The sequence below is a fragment of the Ascaphus truei genome, chromosome 19 (assembly GCF_040206685.1).
Source record: "Ascaphus truei isolate aAscTru1 chromosome 19, aAscTru1.hap1, whole genome shotgun sequence".
In the NCBI taxonomy this organism is placed as follows: domain Eukaryota; kingdom Metazoa; phylum Chordata; class Amphibia; order Anura; family Ascaphidae; genus Ascaphus; species Ascaphus truei.
The window spans coordinates 21,398,303-21,420,025 of NC_134501.1; the positions used below are offsets into that span (position 1 = coordinate 21,398,303).

Consider the following 21,723-nt stretch of genomic DNA (forward strand, 5'->3'; position numbering starts at 1 on the left):
AGGGGGTTAGGGTTAGGTGCCAGGGGTTAGGGTTAGTGCACGGGGTTAGGTGCACGGGGTTAGGGTTAGGTGCCTGGGATTAGGTGCAGGGGGTTAGGTGCCTGGGATTAGGTGCAGGGGGTTAGGGTTAGGTGCCTGGGATTAGGTGCAGGGGGTTAGGTGCCTGGGATTAGGTGCAGGGGGTTAGGTGCCTGGGATTAGGTGCAGGGGGTTAGGGTTAGGTGCCTGGGATTAGGTGCAGGGGGTTAGGTGCCTGGGATTAGGTGCAGGGGGTTAGGGTTAGGTGCCTGGGATTAGGTGCAGGGGGTTAGGGTTAGGTGCCTGGGATTAGGTGCAGGGGGTTAGGGTTAGGTGCCTGGGATTAGGTGCAGGGGGTTGGGGTTAGGTGCAGGGGGTTAGGGTTAGGTGCCTGGGATTAGGTGCAGGGGGTTAGGGTTAGGTGCCTGGGATTAGGTGCAGGGGGTTGGGGTTAGGTGCAGGGGGTTAGGGTTAGGTGCCTGGGATTAGGTGCAGGGGGTTAGGGTTAGGTGCCTGGGATTAGGTGCAGGGGGTTAGGGTTAGGTGCCTGGGATTAGGTGCAGGGGGTTAGGGTTAGGTGCCTGGGATTAGGTGCAGGGGGTTAGGTGCCTTGTACAGCAGCATGTGTCCATTCCGGGCCTGTCTGACTCTTGGCTCTCTCAGGACAGCCCGGTGTTTGCACGGGAGCGGGGGGCCTGCGGGTTATATCCCGGGCTGCTTGTAATGCTGACGCACCCCGCCCTGTAACCCCCCGGGCCGCTTGTAACGCTGACGCACCCCGCCCTGTAACCCCCCGGGCCGCTTGTAACGCTGACGGCCGCTTGTAACGCTGACGCACCCCGCCCTGTAACCCCCCGGGCCGCTTGTAACGCTGACGCACCCCGCCCTGTAACCCCCCGGGCCGCTTGTAACGCTGACGCACCCCGCCCTGTAACCCCCCGGGACGCTTGTAACGCTGACGGCCGCTTGTAACGCTGACGCACCCCGCCCTGTAGCCCCCCGGGCGCTAACCTCTGCCTGCGCCGCCGCTGCGGGGCGCCCCTTCTCCAGCAGCAGCGATGGGCGACAAGTACAAATCCCTGAGCAGGGCGAGCCTGAGCCTGGAGTATCTCCACGCCAACGCGTGGGTATTACACGAGTGGCTGGTGCTGAGATGTTGTAGACCCACAGGCTCACTATCCACAGAAGGTGCCACATGTCAGCAGGCGTCAGCCGCAGAACTAGGAGGAGAGTGACCAGTGGCAGTGGGGGCTGAGCCGCAGAACTAGGAGGAGAGTGACCAGTGGCAGTGGGGGCTGAGCCGCTGGGTGTTGGGCCAACTTCTCTTTTATTTCATTAGAATATTTGTGATTATTATTTCACACATACAAGTCTTCATTCCACATACCCCCCCCCCGCAGTGTGTCCCACATACCCCCCCCGCAGTGTGTCTCACATACCCCCCCCCCCCGCAGTGTGTCCCACATACCCCCCCCCCCGCAGTGTCTCACATACCCCCCCCCCCGCAGTGTGTCTCACATACCCCCCCCCCGCAGTGTGTCTCACATACCCCCCCCCGCAGTGTGTCTCACATACCCCCCCCGCAGTGTGTCTCACATACCCCCCCCCCGCAGTGTGTCTCACATACCCCCCCCCCGCAGTGTGTCTCACATACCCCCCCCTCACAGTGTGTCTCACATACCCCCCTCGCAGTGTGTCCCACATACCTCGCCCCCCCGCATTGTGTCTCACATACCCCCCCGCAGTGTGTCCCACATACCCCCCACCCCGCAGTGTGTCTCACATACCCCCCCCTCGCAGTGTGTCTCACATACCCCCCCCGCAGTGTGTCTCACATACCCCCCCCCCGCAGTGTGTCTCACATACCCCCCCCCACAGTGTGTCTCACATATCCCCCCGCAGTGTGTCTCACATACCCCCCCCCGCAGTGTGTCTCACATACCCCCCCCACAGTGTGTCTCACCCCCCCCGCAGTGTGTCTCACATACCCCCCCCCGCAGTGTGTCTCACATACCCCCCCCACAGTGTGTCTCACCCCCCCCGCAGTGTGTCTCACATACCCCCCCCGCAGTGTGTCTCACATACCCCCCCCGCAGTGTGTCTCACATACCCCCCCCGCAGTGTGTCTCACATACCCCCCCCCCCCGCAGTGTGTCCCACATACCCCCCCCCCGCAGTGTGTCCCACATACCCCCCCCCGCAGTGTGTCCCACATAACCCCCCCGCAGTTTGTCCCACATAACCCCCCCGCAGTGTGTCCCACATAAACACCCGCAGTGTGTCCCACATACTCCCCCCCGCAGTGTGTCCCACATACCCCCCCGCAGTGTGTCCCACATACCCCCCCGCAGTGTGTCCCACATACCCGCCCCCGCAGTGTGTCCCCCATACCCCCCGCAGTGTGTCCCCCATACCCCCCCGCAGTGTGTCCCCCAAACCCCCCCGCAGTGTGTCCCCCATACCCCCCCGCAGTGTGTCCCCCATACCCCCCCCGCAGTGTGTCCCCCATACCCCCCCGCAGTGTGTCCCACATACCCCCCCCCCGCAGTGTGTCCCACATACCCTCCCGCAGTGTGTCCCACATACCCCCCCGCAGTGTGTCTCACATACCCCCCCGCAGTGTGTCCCACATACCCCCCCCCGCAGTGTGTCCCACATACCCTCCCGCAATGTGTCCCACATAACCCCCCCCCCGCAGTGTGTCCCATATACCCCCCCCCCCCGCAGTGTGTCCCACATAATTATCAATTTTCTTAGCTGCTTAATTACACTTATTATTCTTTACTGCAGTATAATATCCTCTGTGTCTGTCAGTGTGTAGAATGGTCAGGTTATGTATACAGTGCCAATGAATAGTGTGGTCAGGTTATACTCTGTGTCAGTGTACAGTGCGTTCAGCTTATACTCTGTGTCAGTGTACAGTGCATTCAGGTTATGCTCTGTGTCAGTGTACAGTGCGTTCAGCTTATACTCTGTGTCAGTGTACAGTGCATTCAGGTTATGCTCTGTGTCAGTGTACAGCGCGGTCAAGTTATACCTTGCGACTACACCAGGGGTGCGCAAACTTATTTTGCTGCACCCCCTCTGCCTCTTCACCTCCGGTGGTGCGCCCCCCCCTGACCTCGCGTGGCGCAAAATGATGCCGCGGGGTCATGTGACATCATGTCACGTGACCCGCGACGGCATATGGCGCTTGTCACGTCACATGACCACGCAGTGTCATTTGACGCTGCGTTACCATGAACACGAGTCCTGACGCCAGCAGAGACAAGGTAAGTTTAGAGTTGCAGGGGGCTCACGCGATCCCCCGGCATTTAATTAAAATGCCTTGGGGAAAAGCGCGGGGACTCTGCAACACCTGAAAAATATCGTGTCCCCCCTACTGTGCGCACCGCGGACTACACTATACACACACCGCGGGACTACACTATACACACACCGCGGGACTACACTATACACACACCGCTGGACTACACTATACACACACCGCTGGACTACACTATACACTGACAGTCCACACACTCCGCATAGCATTGAGGATTACCGCACTATTGCATGGAGGGGTTGATTTTTATTAACAACCCGTGTGACGCCACTCCAATTGAATCCCGCGATGCTAGCGTTTTTATTAGTAAATATGGCCGTTATAACATTTTGTAGTAAATATGACTTTTATGACATTGAAACAGGTTAAAAAAAAATAAACAGTGTTTTTTTTTTTTTTTTACATTTTTCTTTTCATTTTTAGAACAACTCACGAGTTCCTGTTTGGGGCAGTTGCTGAACTTATTGATAATTCAAGGTAACGATATAAAAATATATAGATCAGCCTTTTGATATACAGACACAGGTCAGTAGTGTAACATACTGGAAAAATGTATAAAGAAAAACAATCTCTAGCGTGAAACAGTGCTCTCATCAAATCGGTAAAGCTTTAACTCATATACCAGTGCCTGGTATATTGGGGGTAGAGGGGGTGGGTGAAGGTTAGTCTGCCTACCCCTGGGCCCCACAGCTCCGAAGGGCTAGGCCGTGATTATACAAGAACGTGCGTGGCGCTGCGTGTAGCGGCGCGCCTGAAAAAACAACTTAAAAAAACCCCCAATAGCAGCGCACATACCTCCGGCGTGCGCACTGCGTGGAGCTGCAGGGCGGCTGCCTCGATCTGCAGATTTGTTCTTGGCTGGCGACAGCCGCGCCACGTGAGCAGTTCCAGCCATTGAGGGGTAACCGCTCGCGTCCATGCCTCCGCCACGCCTCCATGCCTGCTCTCCACCGGCTCCCTGGTATAATCGCTGCAGCGCTGGGTGACGTCACAATAGTGCTGCTGCCTCGCAGTATTTGGTATAATTGAGGCCTTAACTGACGTGGCTTCACAGTGATTCAACATATTTTATACATTTGTTATACCACAACTGTGCACATTTCTGTAGCTATTTAAATATATAATTGTGAGCACATTCACACGTCCCAGCCAGGTCCACAAACCTGCTTTTCACTATTCTCTTAGCATACAATACTTCCACTGCTGCCAGGGATTCTGGGTAACGACCTGGAAATGAGCACACTGTCACGTTTGCATCTTATTCATTTTAACCAGGACCCTTTATCAGCACATGCCTGCCGTATCACACAGCTCAGCCTGTGATATAGAAGTGCATACAGCAGCAGCTGTATTTGGGCCTGAGGCTGGTTATATTGGCCTTGCAATGTGAAGCGGGAATAGGTTTCAAGCACACATTATATATACGTTATGGTGGGTAAAAGTGGCATTTACAATTTCAGCTGTTTTTTTTTTCTTCTTCCTTTATTAAATGAATAATGTTTTAAATTGTTTTCAGAGATGCAGATGCTACATCACTTTACATATATTCTGGTAAGTCCTACTGTTTGTGTGCAAAGAAAAGGGGTATGGATCTCTCAAAATATGCTGGTAAACTACAGAATACTAATATTTTTATTTGATTATTTTTTCATGTATATTATGTTGCCTTGAGTCTGTTAGTTTGGGATGTACAGTATTATGCCATATAAATCTCTGCCAAGTTGCAGAATCAGGGGTGTAGCTATAGCCCAAGAAAAGCCCGGGGTTCCGCACTCTTGGGGGGCTCTCTCTCCCCCCTGCCCCCCCAGAGCCCGACCTCATACACCCCCCCCCCATAGAGACAGGTGGGGGGAGATTGTATGCTGCGGTGGCGGGTTCCAGGTATTAAAGAATTCGCCGGTAGTAGAAGAATCACTTGAGGAAGAGGAGGACGGCAGGGGAGGAGCGCCCTCTAGCAGTCTGACCGGGAACTTCCAGTGTTTGCTGCTGCGCACGTCTTACTGTGACGGTGCCCGTCTCGAATCAGGAAGCGGACCCCCAGGGCTGAGGTAGGAACGCAGAATAACCGACCAGAGCCCAGGACAGAGTCCTGTTAGAGTATTTGTAGTCGGTAAGCAGGCAGAGGTCAGGGCTGGCAGCAGAGGTGCGGAGTCCAGGCGACAGGCAAAAGGTCAGGGAAGGCGGAAGGCAGCGAGGTCGGGGTCACGGTCTGGGGTCAGCAACAGGGATTCCAAATAGGCAAAAGGGTGATGTGTGACAGCGAAGATCAAACGGACAGAACTTTGCTCGGCGACTCCCACTGGGAACAGCAGCCTTAAGTAGCAGTCTGCCAGTAACCAAAATGGCTGAACTGAGGAGAAAGGTGAGGCAAGCTGGAAAACCCGAACTGGAGCGAACCCCAGCACGGATCGTGCAGAATCTTTACACTTGCCTCCTGCTCTGCCTCAAGTGATTCTTCTACTACTGGCTAATTATTTAATACCGGGGTCTCGCCACCACAGCATACCATCTCCCAGCGTCTGTCTCTGAGTCCATTAACCCAGTTAGGCATGGGGGGTGGGGGGGAGATCTGATGACGGGGGCTGGGGGAGATATGAGGATGAGGGGACTGGGGGAGATCTGATAAAGCATTAGTAAGACCACACCTTGAATATGGAGTACAATTTTGGGCACCCCTCCATAGAAAATACATTATGGAACTAGAGAGAGTGCAGAGAAGAGCCACCAAATTAATAAAGGGGATGGACATTCTAACTTATGAGGAGAGGCTAGCTAAATGAGATGTATTTACATTAGAAAAGAGGCGTCTAAGAGGGGATATGATAACTATATACAAATATATCCGGGGACAGTACAAGGAGCTTTCAAAATAACTATTCATCCTGAGGACAGTACAAAGGACTCGGGGCCATCCCTTAAGGTTGGAGGAAAGGAGATTTCACCAGCAACAAAGGAAAGGGTTCTTTACAGTAAGGGCAGTTACAACGTGGAATTCATTCCCCATGGAGACTGTGATGGCAGATACAATAGGTTTGTTCAAAAAAAGGTTGGACATCTTTTTAGAAAGGAAAGGTATACAGGGATATACCAAATAAATATACATGGGAAGGATGTTGATGCCGGGAATAATCTAATTGACAATTCTTGGAGTCAGGAAGGAATTTATTTTCCCCTTATGAGATATCATTGGATGATATGACTCTGGGGTTTTTTGTTTGCCTTCCTCTGGATCAATAAGTAAGTATAGATATAGGATAAAGTATCTGTTGTCTAAATTTAGCATAGGTTGAACTCGGACGCATGTCTTTTTTCAACTTCATCTACTATGTAACTATGTAGATGAGGGGAACTGGGGGAGATATTATGGGGGCTGGGGGAGATATAATGACGATGAGGGGAACTGGGGGAGATGTGATGATGGGCAGAGGTGATGATGGTGATGAGGGGGAGAGCTGAGGATGGGGGGAGGGAGAAAAAAATAGCAGTCAGTATTCTTCGTTCTGTTTCTGTACTGTGACTGTCTAATGGTATTATTATTAGTTTCAGCTTATTGTATTTTATATTATTTTAGATTTGATGGTATATTATATAATATACTATATTGTATTGGGCTGTATGCAAGGAAGCAATGTGAAGCTTTAACATTTCTCTACATTTTGTTTTGATAGTATATTTAAAGTTGTGAGGGATGCTAATATAATACTGTATATAGTATTTATGATTTTTGTATGTATTAAGTATGTCAATTGTTATAAAATCGAAAATAAAGAATTTACAATAAATAAATGGTGAGTACATGAGTAATGTATATTTTATATTTAATCTATATTTGTGTGTGCGGTATATTTCATTTTTAATGTACAAAATACGTTGATTTTTAATGGGGCCCTGAATTTTTTTTTGCCGCGGGCTCTATTCATGTCTAGCTTTGCCACTGTGCAGAATATATTACATTAACAACTCCCCTACTGCTTCCTCCCAGAAACACTCCAGGACCACTGAATGTAGTCATTGATGCACAAAACAGCACAGCTGTCAAAACTATGTAAAGTATTATACTTTGATACAAAGATGTTAAGAGATACAGTACATGTTCAGAATCTCTCTTAAAGGCATATTACAGCCAAAACACTTGATTATCTATCCATCCATCCATCCATCCATCCATCCATCCATCCATCCATATCCCTTTTGGGGGTATATAGACACTGATGTTACTGAAACACAGTGGGAACAGCATTCACCCAGTACAGTACAACAGGGCCCCGGGCATACGGCGGGTTCCGTTCCAGAGGCCCGCCGTATAGTGAAAATCGCCGGAAAGCGGATCCGGCGATTTTCAGTGCTGCGCATGCGCAAACCGGCATTTTTGCCGTTCTGCGCATGTGCGACCTGCGGTCTGCGCACGCAACCGGTGATCTGCGCGCGCAACCGGCGCACACGCCCGTTCTGCGCACGCGCGATTTTTAATTCAACATGGCGGCCCCCTTCTCGGTGCCGCCGTATCAGCGGATCGCCGAAAAACGGAGCGCCGGGAAGCGGGACCTGCTGTACTTCATATTATTCTGATAATCTGGACTGGGAGATCTTCTGGCTGAACCACACTATTCTCAGCTCAGAGACCCCTATTTCTCAAGAAAGGCACCTTCCCAAATGCCAGTTTATTTAATTTTTGTAACCTTCATTTCAGGAAATCAGTATTTTTTCATGTTTACTTTCATGGATCAATAAGTAAGTAAGTTAAATACAAAATGACCTGCAACGGTCAAGCACAAAGGGACGTGTTTCTGTAGAACTGAAGCCGAGAATAGCATTGTTCAGCTCACACACCAAAATGTACAGCAGACTGCTGCTCTAACTGCCTCGGTTTCATCTCAAATCAAGGACTCGCAGGCCATTTCTCACTTCACACATTGCTTGCCAGCATACAGTAGCTCCGTTTATGTCTTCTTTTGTGGTCTTTAATAGAGATGGACAAAACCGGGTGTGTGAAATCAGAACCTACCGGGGTCTTGCATCCCAAAACCAAAAGTAAAACCCTTGGGATTTGTAGAACCAAAAGGATTTAGGACCAAAACCAGAATACGAAGCTAAGCGCTCATATTTAGTTGAGTTCAAAAGTTGAACCTTATCTTTTAAAATAATTTTTAGTTTTTATTTTGTACTTCTTGAAGTCATCATCATCATCATCATCATCATTTTTGATCAATCATCAATCACTTTTCTATTTCTTGTGCAACGGGTCGCTCTCACGGTCCCTGGTCAGAGGAAGGGCATATTACTTTCCCTATTCCCGTACCTCATCTCCAGATGCTCTCGAGGCGTCGCTTGCCTCCAGCAGAAGCCTGGTTCCCTGCAGTCTATCTTCACCGCATGTTGTGGTGCCTGGAAGCCGGCATTTGGGATTAGAGCTACATCCATGTCGGGCTGCGTGCGATGGCATTATTTCCGTCCCCTCCAGGAGATGATGCCTCACTTCCGGGGAGTCCCCACCGGATAGGGAAGCTGAATCAGGACGCCAGGTATTTAACCGGATTCTTTTCCCCCCTAGTATTTGTTCCCTAAAGTAGATGGAAGTCGACAGCCTGTCGGGCTCCTTCTACTGTTGCAGGGGGACCAGAAAGCTGAGCAGCCTCAACAAGAGGCTCAAAACCTACGAAAACAGTTTCCAAGTCTAAATACTGCGCAGCATAGACCGTGCCGTACACCCTGCACCAGGAACCCACCGGGACGCCTGGAGTTCCGGTGCTAACGGCATCAACAACGGAGTGCAATAGGAGACGTCAGAGGATAAAGCTCAACAGCTTCAATAACTTACGGCTAGCCGGTCAGCGCGTGCCAATAGCACTAATTTGTGAATGCATACTTTTTACTTTTGCCAGTCCAATAATATGACTTTACATATTACACTATCGGAGGTCCCTCTGTTTGCTCTCTTATTTCTAGATCTTATAGAGTTAGTGATGCCCCATGTTAAATGGACCTCTCCGGAATAAAGGTCACGTTGCTGAATTAGGAACCCGCTACTGTATACCGCATACTTATTCCATACCTATCTTATCAGGAGCGCACTAGGGACTTTCTGGTTGGACCACTCCAAACACACCCCGCAGTTACCAACACTGAGAACTCCTTACTGAAAGCATTCTTCCTCCTGTTCAATAGTGATAATAAACTCGGACCCATACTACTTGCGCTTACTTACAGGGGCCACGTTCCTTAACCGAAAAAAAGAAAGGGTGACAGGACACATCTTAATACATTCATCTAAACACACGTCTATTTACAGGACTCACAGTGAAGCCTCAATCTGAACTTGGAGGAACATGCCTTTAAAACATTGGGTGGCGCTATATGTACCCTTCTATCTCACTATGGTGACATCACTGGTCCTTTTATAATCACTGGTCACCAGACATACAAAGAAGTGGCAACCCATTCTGCATAGTCCTCTTACAGTACATCACATGATGGGGGGGGGAAATACTAGAGTGAGTCCACCTGGTTAACCCATTAAGACTGTTAACCCTTTACATTTCTTAGGGGGCTACACTTGGAAACAGTTTTGTCTCCATTTTGCAGTTGAACGCATCCAGGGACTTATAGAGGCTGTGCACAATCAAAGATCTTCTAAATGTGGCCATTCCAGCTGCAAATCCCCATGTGAATCTATGTGAATTTTCAGCTACTAACAGTCCAAACGGCTAGTTTGGCATATGTGGAATATGGCCCTAAGACCCAGGCGAGTTCTCCTTGGCTTGCACACCCTGGGCGTCTCTCCTTCCCCACCAGTCTCCCCCTGCCTCTATAAAGATAGATAGATACTCCGCACATTGGCCATTAACACCTTACTTAATAATTAATGCATGTCTTAAGTAGCATGCATTAATTATTATTAATATTATATATTATAATATAATATTATATATTATAATACTGTATATTTATTTTCCAGCTTTAGTAAATCACAGCTGTTTATGTTTTTTTGACCTAATTACCCAATTTCCATGCTATGTCAACCTGTTTATAGTAGTAAAACCTGCTTGGTGCTTACATACACAGTACATGCTTTACCTAATGCATGGGTCTCTGTGTCCCATTGTGCAGCGGACAGTAGTTCTGTATCTTGTGAATAAATGGTAATTATTAACATCCTTATTATGGGAGAATCAGAGAAAATGTAGCATCAAGGGCATGTACAGTACCATTTTTTATTTTATTATGCCTTTTTGGCCATGTTTATAGTAGATATCATTTTTTCAGCGTGGGCAGTAAGAATGAAGCAAATAAAACCAGTTTATAACTGATGCAATTAACATGCATTGTTTTTTTTAATTTTCAGAACAGAATGATAACCTTGATGGAGGTTTCATGTTATTTTTCTTGGATGATGGATGTGGAATGAGTCCTCGTAAGTTACTTTTCACAGCAGCAATTCTTAAGTCGAGTCATTTTAAGTGAGTCAACAGATATATACGGGGGCTCCTTGTTTGGAGCTACGACCCCAACCTGTCCAAAATATGACTAGCAAACATTCAATACAGGGTAAATGAATACAAACAATAGGAATTATTTAAGTCGTGAAATTAGAGCTGTTTTTTTTTTTTTAAACTTATATTTTTATTAAGATTTTCAAACATGGAAGGGAAGGGGTACAGAAAAAAAGGGGAGGGAGGGGGAACAAGCATTTTGTGACGGAATTCTTACAATAACAACAATTAGATTACATATCATACAACATTTTGAATTGTATAACATTTTATCACCTTTAATCCACGACATATCCTTCACTCATCACTCCCCGATCCTCTAACCCATTGAGGCCTTACCCCTATCCAACATCCCAGGGGTCCCAGACTCTATCAAACTTCCTTGTGGTGTGATTCAAAAATGAAGTGAGTCTTTCCATCAATTGTACATCGTTAACCTTCCAATGACCTCTCTTCTGGAGGGCTGCAATATCTTTTTCCACGCTGCAGCTCCCGCACACCTAGCCGCCGTTAGTATATGCATAATTAATTTAGCTGAGTAATGATTTACATCTTCCATAGGTGTAGCCAAAATAATTCAAATTGGGTCTAGCGGAATCTTGATTCCCGTCACATTGTCTATTCATTTCAAACCTGTCCTCCAGTACGTCTGCATGACTGGGCAGAACCACCATTTATGTGCCAAGTCCTCTTATCTGTCCACATGCCTCCGGAAACATTTGCTTTACCCTTTTGGGGGTGTAATACCAGCGTATCAAAATGTATAAACCCAATATATTGCAAAATAGCTGGAGAATGGTGCCTAGCGTCTCCCATAGGTAGGACACAAACAGCCAGGCTGACACCTAAATAAATCCCCTTAATAAACTGACAAAAAGTATGCTAGATTGCGGGGGAATAAACAGAATAAAATCACTGTAAGGTCCTGTAGAATCCTGAGGAAGGTCCTGGGACCTGCATCCGCTGGTTGAAAGGAACAGAAGCAGTAGAAATGGAAAAAAACAGCACCATCCAATGCGTGGAAAATAAGGATCCAGGGGGGGCTCCCTTATAAAGGAGACTTTATTGGCCAAAAAATAAAATAATGAACCCCTACATAGATGGGGGAAGCACGCAACGCGTTTCACGCCTGTAGCGCTTCATCATGATAAGGGAGTCCCCTCCAGATCCTTATTTTCCACGCATTGGATGGTGCTACGTTTTTTTCCATTTCTACTGGATTCATAGAATCGGCATTTTTCCCCTCGGAGGCATAGTTACTGTAAAGGTAGTGGCTATTTAGCTACAGCAATCCACATCCTGTACATATTTAGGACATTTTTTTAATTGTGCCACAAAAAGCCCTTTATCAGGTACCGTATGTTCAAAAACAGCAAATGAAGAACCAGCTTAATTTGCTTCTGAACACGTGACTTTTTCTCTTGCAGAAGAAGCTTGTGATCTGATTTACTTTGGAAGATCTGCCAAACGCTTAGCCAGCTCAAAGCTTATTGGAAAATATGGAAATGGCCTTAAATCGTATGTTGTTTTCCTTTATTAAAAAAAAATAAATACCTAAAATGCGTTTTATTTATGATTTTTGGATAATCTTGTATCAAAGGGAATAAAATGGTCAGTAAGTGCAGAGAACAAATAAAGCGAAAACAACCATTTTCTGCTCAGTTCTGTACAAGTGATCCCATTGTTGCGAGGTTACCTTAAAATTATTATTATTATTATCATTTATTTGTAAAGCGCCATCCTATACTATAGCGTGGTACAGAGTGACATCAACTACATAGAGACATACAAATAAGGACAGACAAGTGCAAATGGATACAAAAGGTCCCTGCTCTTGAGAGCTTACAATCTAGAGGGAATAAGGGGCAATGTTAAAACAAAAGGTGGGATGGAGTAGGCCTCAGAGTGGAGTATCGTCCAGCCGCACAGCTGGTCCCATTAAGGTTTGGAGGTGAGGATTAGGAGTAGGCCAGATAGGCTTCCATCATAAGGTCAGTTTTCAGAGAGTTTTTGAATGTCTGAAAGCTTGGAGAGAGTCTGCTGATAGGTGGTAGGGAATTCTAGAGGATGTAATAAAGCAGGAGGAAAGGCGGATGTTGTGGGCAGAGCGAATGGGGCATTTGGGGAAGAAGGCTGAGATGTAAAGGGGGGGGGGGCAACGTCGTTGAGAGCTTTGTAAGTCAGAACTAGGGTTCAACTAGACTTCATCTGCTATTTACCTGCCCAAGTTTCCAGGCTATCTAAATCGTTCTGGAGAGAAATTACATCCTGCTCTGATTTTACTACCTTACACAATTTAGTGCCATCAGCAAACATGGAGACTTTGCTCCCTATCTCAGGGTCATTAATAAACAAGTTAAAAAGCAGGGTCCCCAGTAACGATCCTTGAGGTACTCCACTTCCAACTTTACCCAACCTGAGAAGGTTCCATTTATGACAACCCTCTGTTGTCTATCCTTCAACCAGTTTTCAATCCAGTCCAATTTGCTTTACTTTGTACACTTACCTCTTGTGTTGGACCGTATCAAAAGCCTTTGCAAAATCCTTAGTAGATCACATCAACAGAATTACCCTGGTCTAAATTCCTACTTACCTCCTCAAAGAAACTAAAAAGGTTAGTTTGGCATGAGCAGTTCGCCCTCATTGGCTGAACCGCGTGCGTGACCTGGCTGTCGCGAGACAAACTCAAAAGATTTTTGTCTCGCGAGAAATCGTTCGGGCTTGTACACGTGCGCTCTATGGCTGTGCGTATTGCCTTACAGGTTTTTGTGTATGTAGCTCGCGCCGTCTGGTTTACTACGGACGTGGGCTTAGAGCATGGAATACACATTATATGCCATCTAAAATGTTTTGTTTTTTCTCTGCAGAGGGTCAATGCGAATAGGCAAAGACTTCATACTCTTTACCAAGAAGGGAGATACTATGACGTGTATATTATTTTCCCAAACATTCTGTGAAGCAGAAGGTCTTGACGAGGTATGCATTTCTTTGAATACTTGTAGAAACTATGGCGATTCTATATCAAAAGTGTCTTGGCTGCAATCAGTGGGCTCGGTGACACTGGCATACTGTTTATTTAAAACAATATAAATCATTATTAAAACGTGAAAGTGTTCATTTTGATATATCTACATACTTTGTTAATTTGACTAAATGACAGAACAGGAGACCCTATTATCTCGCACTTGGTACAGAATATAAATTACAAAAATAGCATTAGTGCATGTATTGCTGACTTTTAAAGCTGCAGTTCAGTCAATATCCTGCATGTTTGTTTTTTTTAATAAATCAGTTCTGTAGTAAGAAAAAATACTTTTAGCATTTTCTGTTTTAAAAACAACAACTTTGAAAGACCAATTTTCTTGTATTCTATTTTAACAGCCATTTGCTAAGGCACTGCCCCTTCATGTCCTGTCACAAGCCCTGGCACACCCCTTTGTCAGCCCTGCCCTCCCTCTAGCACATGTCAGTGCAGGAGTGCTCATGAATATTCATGAGCTTCCACTGACAGACAAGCAGAATATAAACAGATCCCTTCACTAATTATGTCACCAAATTTTGCCAATCAATACATGGAGAACGAATTGACCTGCAGCTATACAGTTCTTTAGGTAATTAGAGATTGCCCACATAAAACTATTGAAGTAAAAAAAAAAAATTAAAAAAAAAAAAAAAAAAAAGACTGAACTGCAGCTTTAATTTAACGAAGTGTATAAAAAAATAACTATTTAATGAAAAAGCATGTTCCTTTCTGCAGACTGCTTAATTACCAGCTGGACCTTGTCTTTAAATACCAGCATTTCCCAGCCTCCCTTGCAAGCTGCAGAATCAGAAAGTTAGCCTGCACTTATCACGCTTTCAGCTCAGTTCTGGATTGTTTATGCCTTAATTTAGTTACATAGTTACATAGAGGAGGTTGAAAAAAGACATATGTCCATCAAGTTAAACCTACAGTACAGATATAGAGTAACCTCACTCAACCTTGAGAAAACGGTGTATGTAAAGGTGTGTGCTATGGGAGAAATGATCAGAATAACAAAAAAGTACACGTACTGTATGTACTTAGAGAAGAAATCCCTTAATGGTGCACTACTACCCGAGTGAAGATATATTGCTGATAAATAAAATGTCAGATTTTATTTGGCATAGTTAAAATGCAAACAAACGTGTGCTCTAAAATACAGTGCGTTATTAAAGGGTGTACAGTCCCTATATGCGATACCCGATATTGAGCAAAAATTGCAATCAAAATATAATTATGTACATGTATGCACACGCTAGTATACCGTGGTCTGGAGGGTTGAAAATAATTTGTAGCATTGATGCTCAGCCTACTCCTAAGTGTACAGTATACCTGGTATAAGTCTCCTATGATATGGCTTCAGTTTTAACTAATATACTGGTCAATATCACATATATTGTTTCTGGAGTTTGAAACAGTATAGTATGTCCTTCTTAGATGTGAGAGATGGTCTACCCTTTTGGTATTAAGTGGCACCCTTATTAGTGTGGACTAACAGCTCTTTCCCCAAAGTGGGGGGGGGGGGGCAGAGGGGAGGGGGTGCAAAATGTATTTAGAGATTCCCACTTATATACATGAAGTTCTGTTTTCTAGGAATACAGTGATTCTGGAGTTCCAACTGGGGTTGGGAAATACCAAAAACACTCCCACGATAACAATACATTTATTATGATAACAATATATATCACGATAAATATTTGGTCAAAAAGTATGAAGATGTGCTAGTAAATCTAAATAAGATGTGTTATCAAAATAAATATATATTTTTAGATTTACTAGAACAAAAGGGCCCTTTATGTTCAACCCCTTTCCATGTCTGAGCTTTGCATTTTCACACCGCTCCTATCAACCTAAAATCCCCTTCTTTCACTCACCCCTCATCCAATCACTCTCACCCTTAGATACTCCCTCCATTTAAAACACATTTTCTTAAGAATTGTCGCAAAATCTGTTTTCATTATTTTTTTTTTTACATTTTATACATTAGCTGTGTTTTGAGGTTGAGAGAGTCTAAGTTTGAAAGGGATGGGATGTTAGGTTAATAGAAGCAGTGTAGCTAACAAAGGGTGAAGTGTAGACATGGAAGGGGGGTGGGGTTGAGTCCTAAAGGGAGGTGGAGGGTGGAAAAGGTTAAGGGGAGTCAAGGAGTTAAACTCCATTTACAGGGCAGGAAACCACACTGGTGTCGGGTTTCATGCAAGTGGGATGTGAAATTGTTGATTGAGCAGGGATAAAAAGCAGGAAGTATCTGCTGTCAGTGTCCCTGTTGGAGGTTCTGTGAGAGGATCACAGAGCTCCCGCCCACAGGGATCCAGGCTTGTTGACCAGAGGATTTTGCCTGACAACAGTGGGGAACTCAAAGCCCCACATAGCAGAGACGTCTGCACAAAGAAGGGCAAAAGACTTACAGAGAGCAGCAGGACTTTACCGCCTGTGTCTTAAAGTGCCTGGAGAAATCGGAGATGCCGGGCCAGCATGTCATATAAGACTATATATATTGTTCCCTGTCTTGCTAATATTGTTTTTATACGTTTTGGACTGGTAACTGGCCTACCCAGCCAGTCAGATAGAAAGGGCCACAGTAATGTTTAGTCAGACTCCTGAAAGGAATAGGTGTTGGTTTTATGATTTTGTTTTTCTACGTTAAAGGGGCAGTAGCCCTAATGTTTGGTTGCTATTTTGTGTATAAATAAAATCAACGTTTGGTTTACCCTCAAAAGGGCCCCCTGTGGGAGGAGAGGGTGGAAGGGTTTAATGGCCCCCTGTGGGCGGAGAGGGTGGAAGGGGTTAAAGGCCCCCTGGAGGAGGAGAGGGCCCTGAAGGAGACACGTGCAGAGCTATAAGCAGGGGGACGTAGTAAAGGGAAACGAAACGTTGGCTTTTATTTAGCCTGTGGCTTTAAACAGTACAGATTAATGTCAGCAAGCAAAACTAATAAAACAGGCCTATCGCTTTGTAAGGGCTAACTCACACTTCCCTGTCCCTATATGCAGGGCTGGGAGGCTAGGCCTCTTTCCAACCTCTAACCCCAAAGTTCAGAGAGGTACCTGTAAGCAGGGGGCTCTTTACATCAGACCAGGTCTGGGTTGGTGTCCGTGGGGTGCACCCTCTGGCAGGTTCCAGGGTGCGCTGCATCCTGGAAAAGAGGGTCTGGTTCCCTGGGATCTCTCTCTGGCAGCACATATTTCCTCAGTGCTAGAGAGATCTGTTTCCTGGGGATCTCTCTGGCAGCACAGTCCTTCTGTGCTAGAGAGCCCCATGCAGTTTGTGTAGCACACTTTTGAACCTGCTTGATGAGCCAGGTGAAGACTGGCTAATTGACTGTAGCTGAAATTAACCAGCTCCCTGCTGGACTCATCAGCTACAGACACGCTTTGTGTGCTGCCTTTTTAAACCGGGAATAGCACGAGGTTAGAAACGGAGCACTAATCCAGACAAAAATCACTCGGTGACCCCCATAAAAAACGTCATTTTATTCAAGTCTCATGGACAAAAAAACACCAACATGATTCGCGTTCCCCAGCGCTTTATCAAAGTGCCTTGACAAAGCGCTGGGGAGCGCAAAACATGGTGGTATTTTTTTTGTCCATGAGACTTGAATAAAATGATGTTTTTTATGGGGGGTCACCGAGTGGTTTTTGCCTGGATTAGTGCTGTTTTTCACATCGTGCTATTCCTGGACTCTACTCACGGACTTCACCCTGGGACTGGCTGGGATCACAAGAGGGTGACGGTCACACACCAAGGAGGCTTTAAAGGTATTGGATTTGGATTTATATAGTCATTACATAGTCCCTTATATTGCCTTAAAGAGTACCTATTCTTAGTACTTAGCCGTATGTGTGAGTACCGATGCTTGTCTCACAAGGCTGATGCATTACTACCATATTGACTACTTCAGGTGCCTATTTAACCCCTTTGTATGCCGTCCCAGTGGCAACTGCTTAATTACTGTGGATAAGGGGCTTACCTGCTGAGCACCATCCCCGTTTCTCTTGACTTTACTTTGCTTTTTAAACCGGGGAAAGGTCCTGTCAAAGAGCCCCTGGAGGGGAGAGGATTGAAGGGGTTAACCGCCTCCCTTGAGAGGGGGGTGGGGGAGAGGATGGAAGGAGTTGTGCCTCCTGTAGGGAGTAGAGGTGAAAGGGTTATGGGCCCCCCCTGGGGGGAGAGAGGAAGGGGTTAAGGGCTCCAGGCGGGGATAGGGGAGCTCGTAAGTGCAGAGAGGAGTTGCCTATCACAGCAGCCTCTGCTGTCTCTCTGTCTCTCTGTCTCTCTGTCTCTCTGTCTCTCTGTCTCTCTGTCTCTCTGTCTCTCTGTCTCTCTGTCTCTCTGTCTCTCTGTCTCTCTCTCTCTCTCTCTCTCTACCCCCCTGAATTCAGAAGCAGGAAGGGAGGAGGAGAGAGAGACTGGGCAATTGCTCTTATGCTGCAAGTTATGGAGATATTCTAATCGTAGTTGTAGTGACCTTGTGACTATATATTTAGGGTTCTTTGTTCAAAAATAATCTGTAACACTCTGAAATGGATTGCAGCATATATATTACCTTCTACATTTGGGTGCTGTCTTTTTCTCCACTAATATAGTTTTGTATTTTTAGCTGATAGTGCCCATGCCTTGCTGGTATCAGAGCACTAAAGATCCATTAATGGAAAGCCCTGAGAAATTCAACTTGCAAATGTCCATTATCTGGAAATATTCTCCCTTCAAAACAGAATGGGAATTATTGCAGCAATTTGATTTAATTTACAGCAGTCACGGTAAGATCATCTTATGTACTATGACATGTACAGCATGTAGCAAACATCTGATACAAATTAACATGTACGAGCAAAAGGCACACTAAGTGATTTTTTTTTTTTTACAAAGCTTTAACATTTTGAGGTCGTATGCAATTTTCCCCCTAAATTTGTTTTTTTTTTACTTTTTTTTTTTTTTACATTTTTTTTTTTTTTACATTTTTTTTTTTTGGTAAGTAGCTGATCAATTGTGATTTAGTTGATCACAACGTAAAAATTGCTTACGTTAATTGGGTCTAGGATAAAAGAATACTTTTGTACAGTACGGCTGCTTCACAGTTGTGCATTTGACTGTTTTTTGAGTATAAATAAAATACAGCGGTAGCCATCTTTATCGTACTCCTAATGCAGAATATCGCAGAGTTTCCGTAGGAATCTATGACGGTGATTACGCAAAATATCCCAACATCACGTGACTGAGGTTAAAATAGCCCTACATCCATATGTTAGTACTCTGCTTTTTAATTATCATTATTGTTTATATAATAAGGGCCGCGCATGCTGTACTGAGTACTTAAGTACTTAGCCGCTGCTCCTTGCTAAGATGCATGCAGTATTTAAATTAAATATGCGGAAGAAATAAGGTAAAATACAGCACAGCAAAAAACATTTGTAATAAAAATTAGTTTTTAAATATATGATTATTGGTGTATATATGCATATTAATACAGTATGTATATATTTTGTAAATACATGTAGTGTATATACACTGTTATACTGTTTAAATACCCCTATGTTTCTAAGTTAATTATCAACCATTTTAATCAAATTAACCTTTTAGTGGACATTACATTAACATATACTAAAGACCTATATTTCTGTTATGTTAAACATACATATAAATGTTTGCATAGATACGCACATAAAAAAAAAATTAACGTTAATAGTGTAGTTCTGATCAATTACATATATAAAAATTAGTACACATTTTAGTGAATGCAAATCATTTATATCTCATATTTGGATACTAAATTTAATATTGTGAAAATGTATTTCTAAACTTAAATCATATCATTAGATTGCTAATAACCAAGATTTTTTTTTTTTACTATTGCATTTAATGTTGGACATTTTATAATTAATAGACTTGAATATACTTAATTGTGTTATTATTAATACATAATTGAGTATATTCTAAGACAGGGGTGCGCAAACTTTTCTGTTTGCGCCCCTCCTGTCAGCTCTCCCCCCTGCTCGCGGCCTCCTTCCCTTCACGGCTCTGAGCTTCGCGGCGTCATATGACATCATGACATCACGTGATGTCACGTTGGCATGGCAACATGTTGCCATTTGACCCTGCGGTGTCATCTGACGCTGTGTTGTCATGGCGACGCGTCGCCGAAGAGGCAGCTCAGACCAGGTAAGAGAGATTTACAGAGGCCTCGTGCCTCCCCTGGCATTTAATTTAAATGCATTGGGGATGAGCGCGGGGCTTCTGTAACCACCGTGCCCCCCCCCAGGAAATCTCACGCCCCCAGTGGGGCCCCCCACTTTTGTGCACCCCTGTTCTAAGATAAGAAAATGCAGAAATTTGTTGTTAAAATTTTTTTTTATACATACAGTATTTATAAAAATATATGTATAGTATAATTCTTAAAGATAACAACCAATAAGTTAAATATGCCCACATTTTTTTTAAGATCCAAATTGAGCCCTCTCGGGAAGACATATTTACGACTCTTAAGTTCGACCTTTCGAAATGTAACAAACAGTAGAAAATGATTTGCACTGATAGAATAGGCATGTTATTTTTATTATAATCCGGGATTTTCAAAGTGATCAAAATCATATTAATGCACAGCACACACGTGCATGTGAAACTGCTTTCTCTATTTATATATCTGTGTCATAACGTCTTTTGGGATATGGATTAATTTATACTATTTGCATCTGGAGTTAAAGTTCCATAGAAGGTGTTCTTAGAAAAACTAGGGAACAAGATCACACTGTATTTTAGGTGGAACTATTCCACCGCTTATATATTTTTCCCAATTCTTGCAATATTACCACATAATTAATATTAGAAGTTCTAAAGTAGACTGTAATTGGGTGTGACAAACAGTTCATTTTTATTTTATATCATAGGCTAAAGCAGTAAAATTCAGGGCATTATTGAAAACCCTGCTCTCTGATTGGTTAAAATTCAGGGCATTATCCACAGTAATGCCCTGAATTTCAGCAGTTTGCAAAATGCAGTTTCAAATCTGTTTATTTCCAGCCAATCAGCTTTCAGAACAGATGAGACACGGCAGGGGATTGGTTTGAATTAAGTAAAAGCTCTGAGACATGGCAGGGGATTGGTCAAAAAGTATCAGCCACGGTTTGACTCCTCCCCCTCCCGAGCTGACTGAGATTTTCTGAGCAGATTCAGTTGAATTGGGGGGGTGGGGTGGGGAGAGAGCATGCAAAGAAGTAAGTGTGTTGTGTATAGAGGTGCAGTGTTGTGTGTGTGGGGGGGGGAGGGGAGGGGTGTAGAGGTGCAGTGTTGTACTGTGTTGTGTGTAGAGCTGGGGGGGAGAGTGCAAAGTTTAGTAAGTGGCTGCATTTTTTATTGTGGCTGCAGTGTGTGTGTGTTGTGCTGTTGTATGTGTAGCAGCAGTTTGTGTGAATGTAGAGCTGATGTGTGTGTGTGTGTGTGTGTGTGTGTGTATAGAGCTACTGTGTGTGTGTGTGTGTGTGTGTCAGTAGCAGTGTTTATGGGTGTTGCATGTGTGTGTAGTAGCAGAGTTTGTGTGTGTAGAGCTGCTGTGTGTGTAGAGCTTCTGCTGTGTGTGTAGAGGTGCTGTGTAGTGAGTGTAGAGGAGGTGCTGTGTTGTGTGTCTAGAGCTCCAGTGTGTGGGTATGTGTGTAGAAGCACTGTGTTGTGTGTGGTGTGCTGTTTTGTGTGTGTGTGTGTATGTAGCAGCAGTTTGTGTGTGAGCTGCTGTGTGTGTGTGTGTGTGTGTGTGTACACAGAGGAGGCGGCAGTGTGTGATATAGATATCTGCAGTGTAAGAGTATATAGAGGTGGTTTCATGTATTTACCATTTTATTTTAATAAAAAAATCTATTTAACTATACAAAAGTGTC

At 44.9% G+C, this 21,723-nt stretch overlaps 1 protein-coding gene across 3 annotated transcripts in view; it reads left to right on the top strand.

Annotated features, from left to right (window-relative positions):
- Positions 1 to 1,061: 1,061 nt before the first annotated feature.
- MORC1 (MORC family CW-type zinc finger 1) overlaps positions 1,062 to 21,723 on the top strand; it is a 75,057-nt gene continuing 54,395 nt past the window's right edge. For all 3 annotated transcript variants that reach the window (XM_075576846.1, XM_075576848.1, XM_075576847.1), the window contains exons 1-7: positions 1,062 to 1,141; positions 3,767 to 3,820; positions 4,860 to 4,894; positions 10,686 to 10,754; positions 12,261 to 12,351; positions 13,701 to 13,809; positions 18,456 to 18,615. In XM_075576846.1, coding sequence (XP_075432961.1) covers positions 1,077 to 1,141; positions 3,767 to 3,820; positions 4,860 to 4,894; positions 10,686 to 10,754; positions 12,261 to 12,351; positions 13,701 to 13,809; positions 18,456 to 18,615 — 583 coding nt within the window. In that variant the 5' untranslated portion in view covers positions 1,062 to 1,076. The remainder of the gene's footprint in view (positions 1,142 to 3,766; positions 3,821 to 4,859; positions 4,895 to 10,685; positions 10,755 to 12,260; positions 12,352 to 13,700; positions 13,810 to 18,455; positions 18,616 to 21,723) is intronic.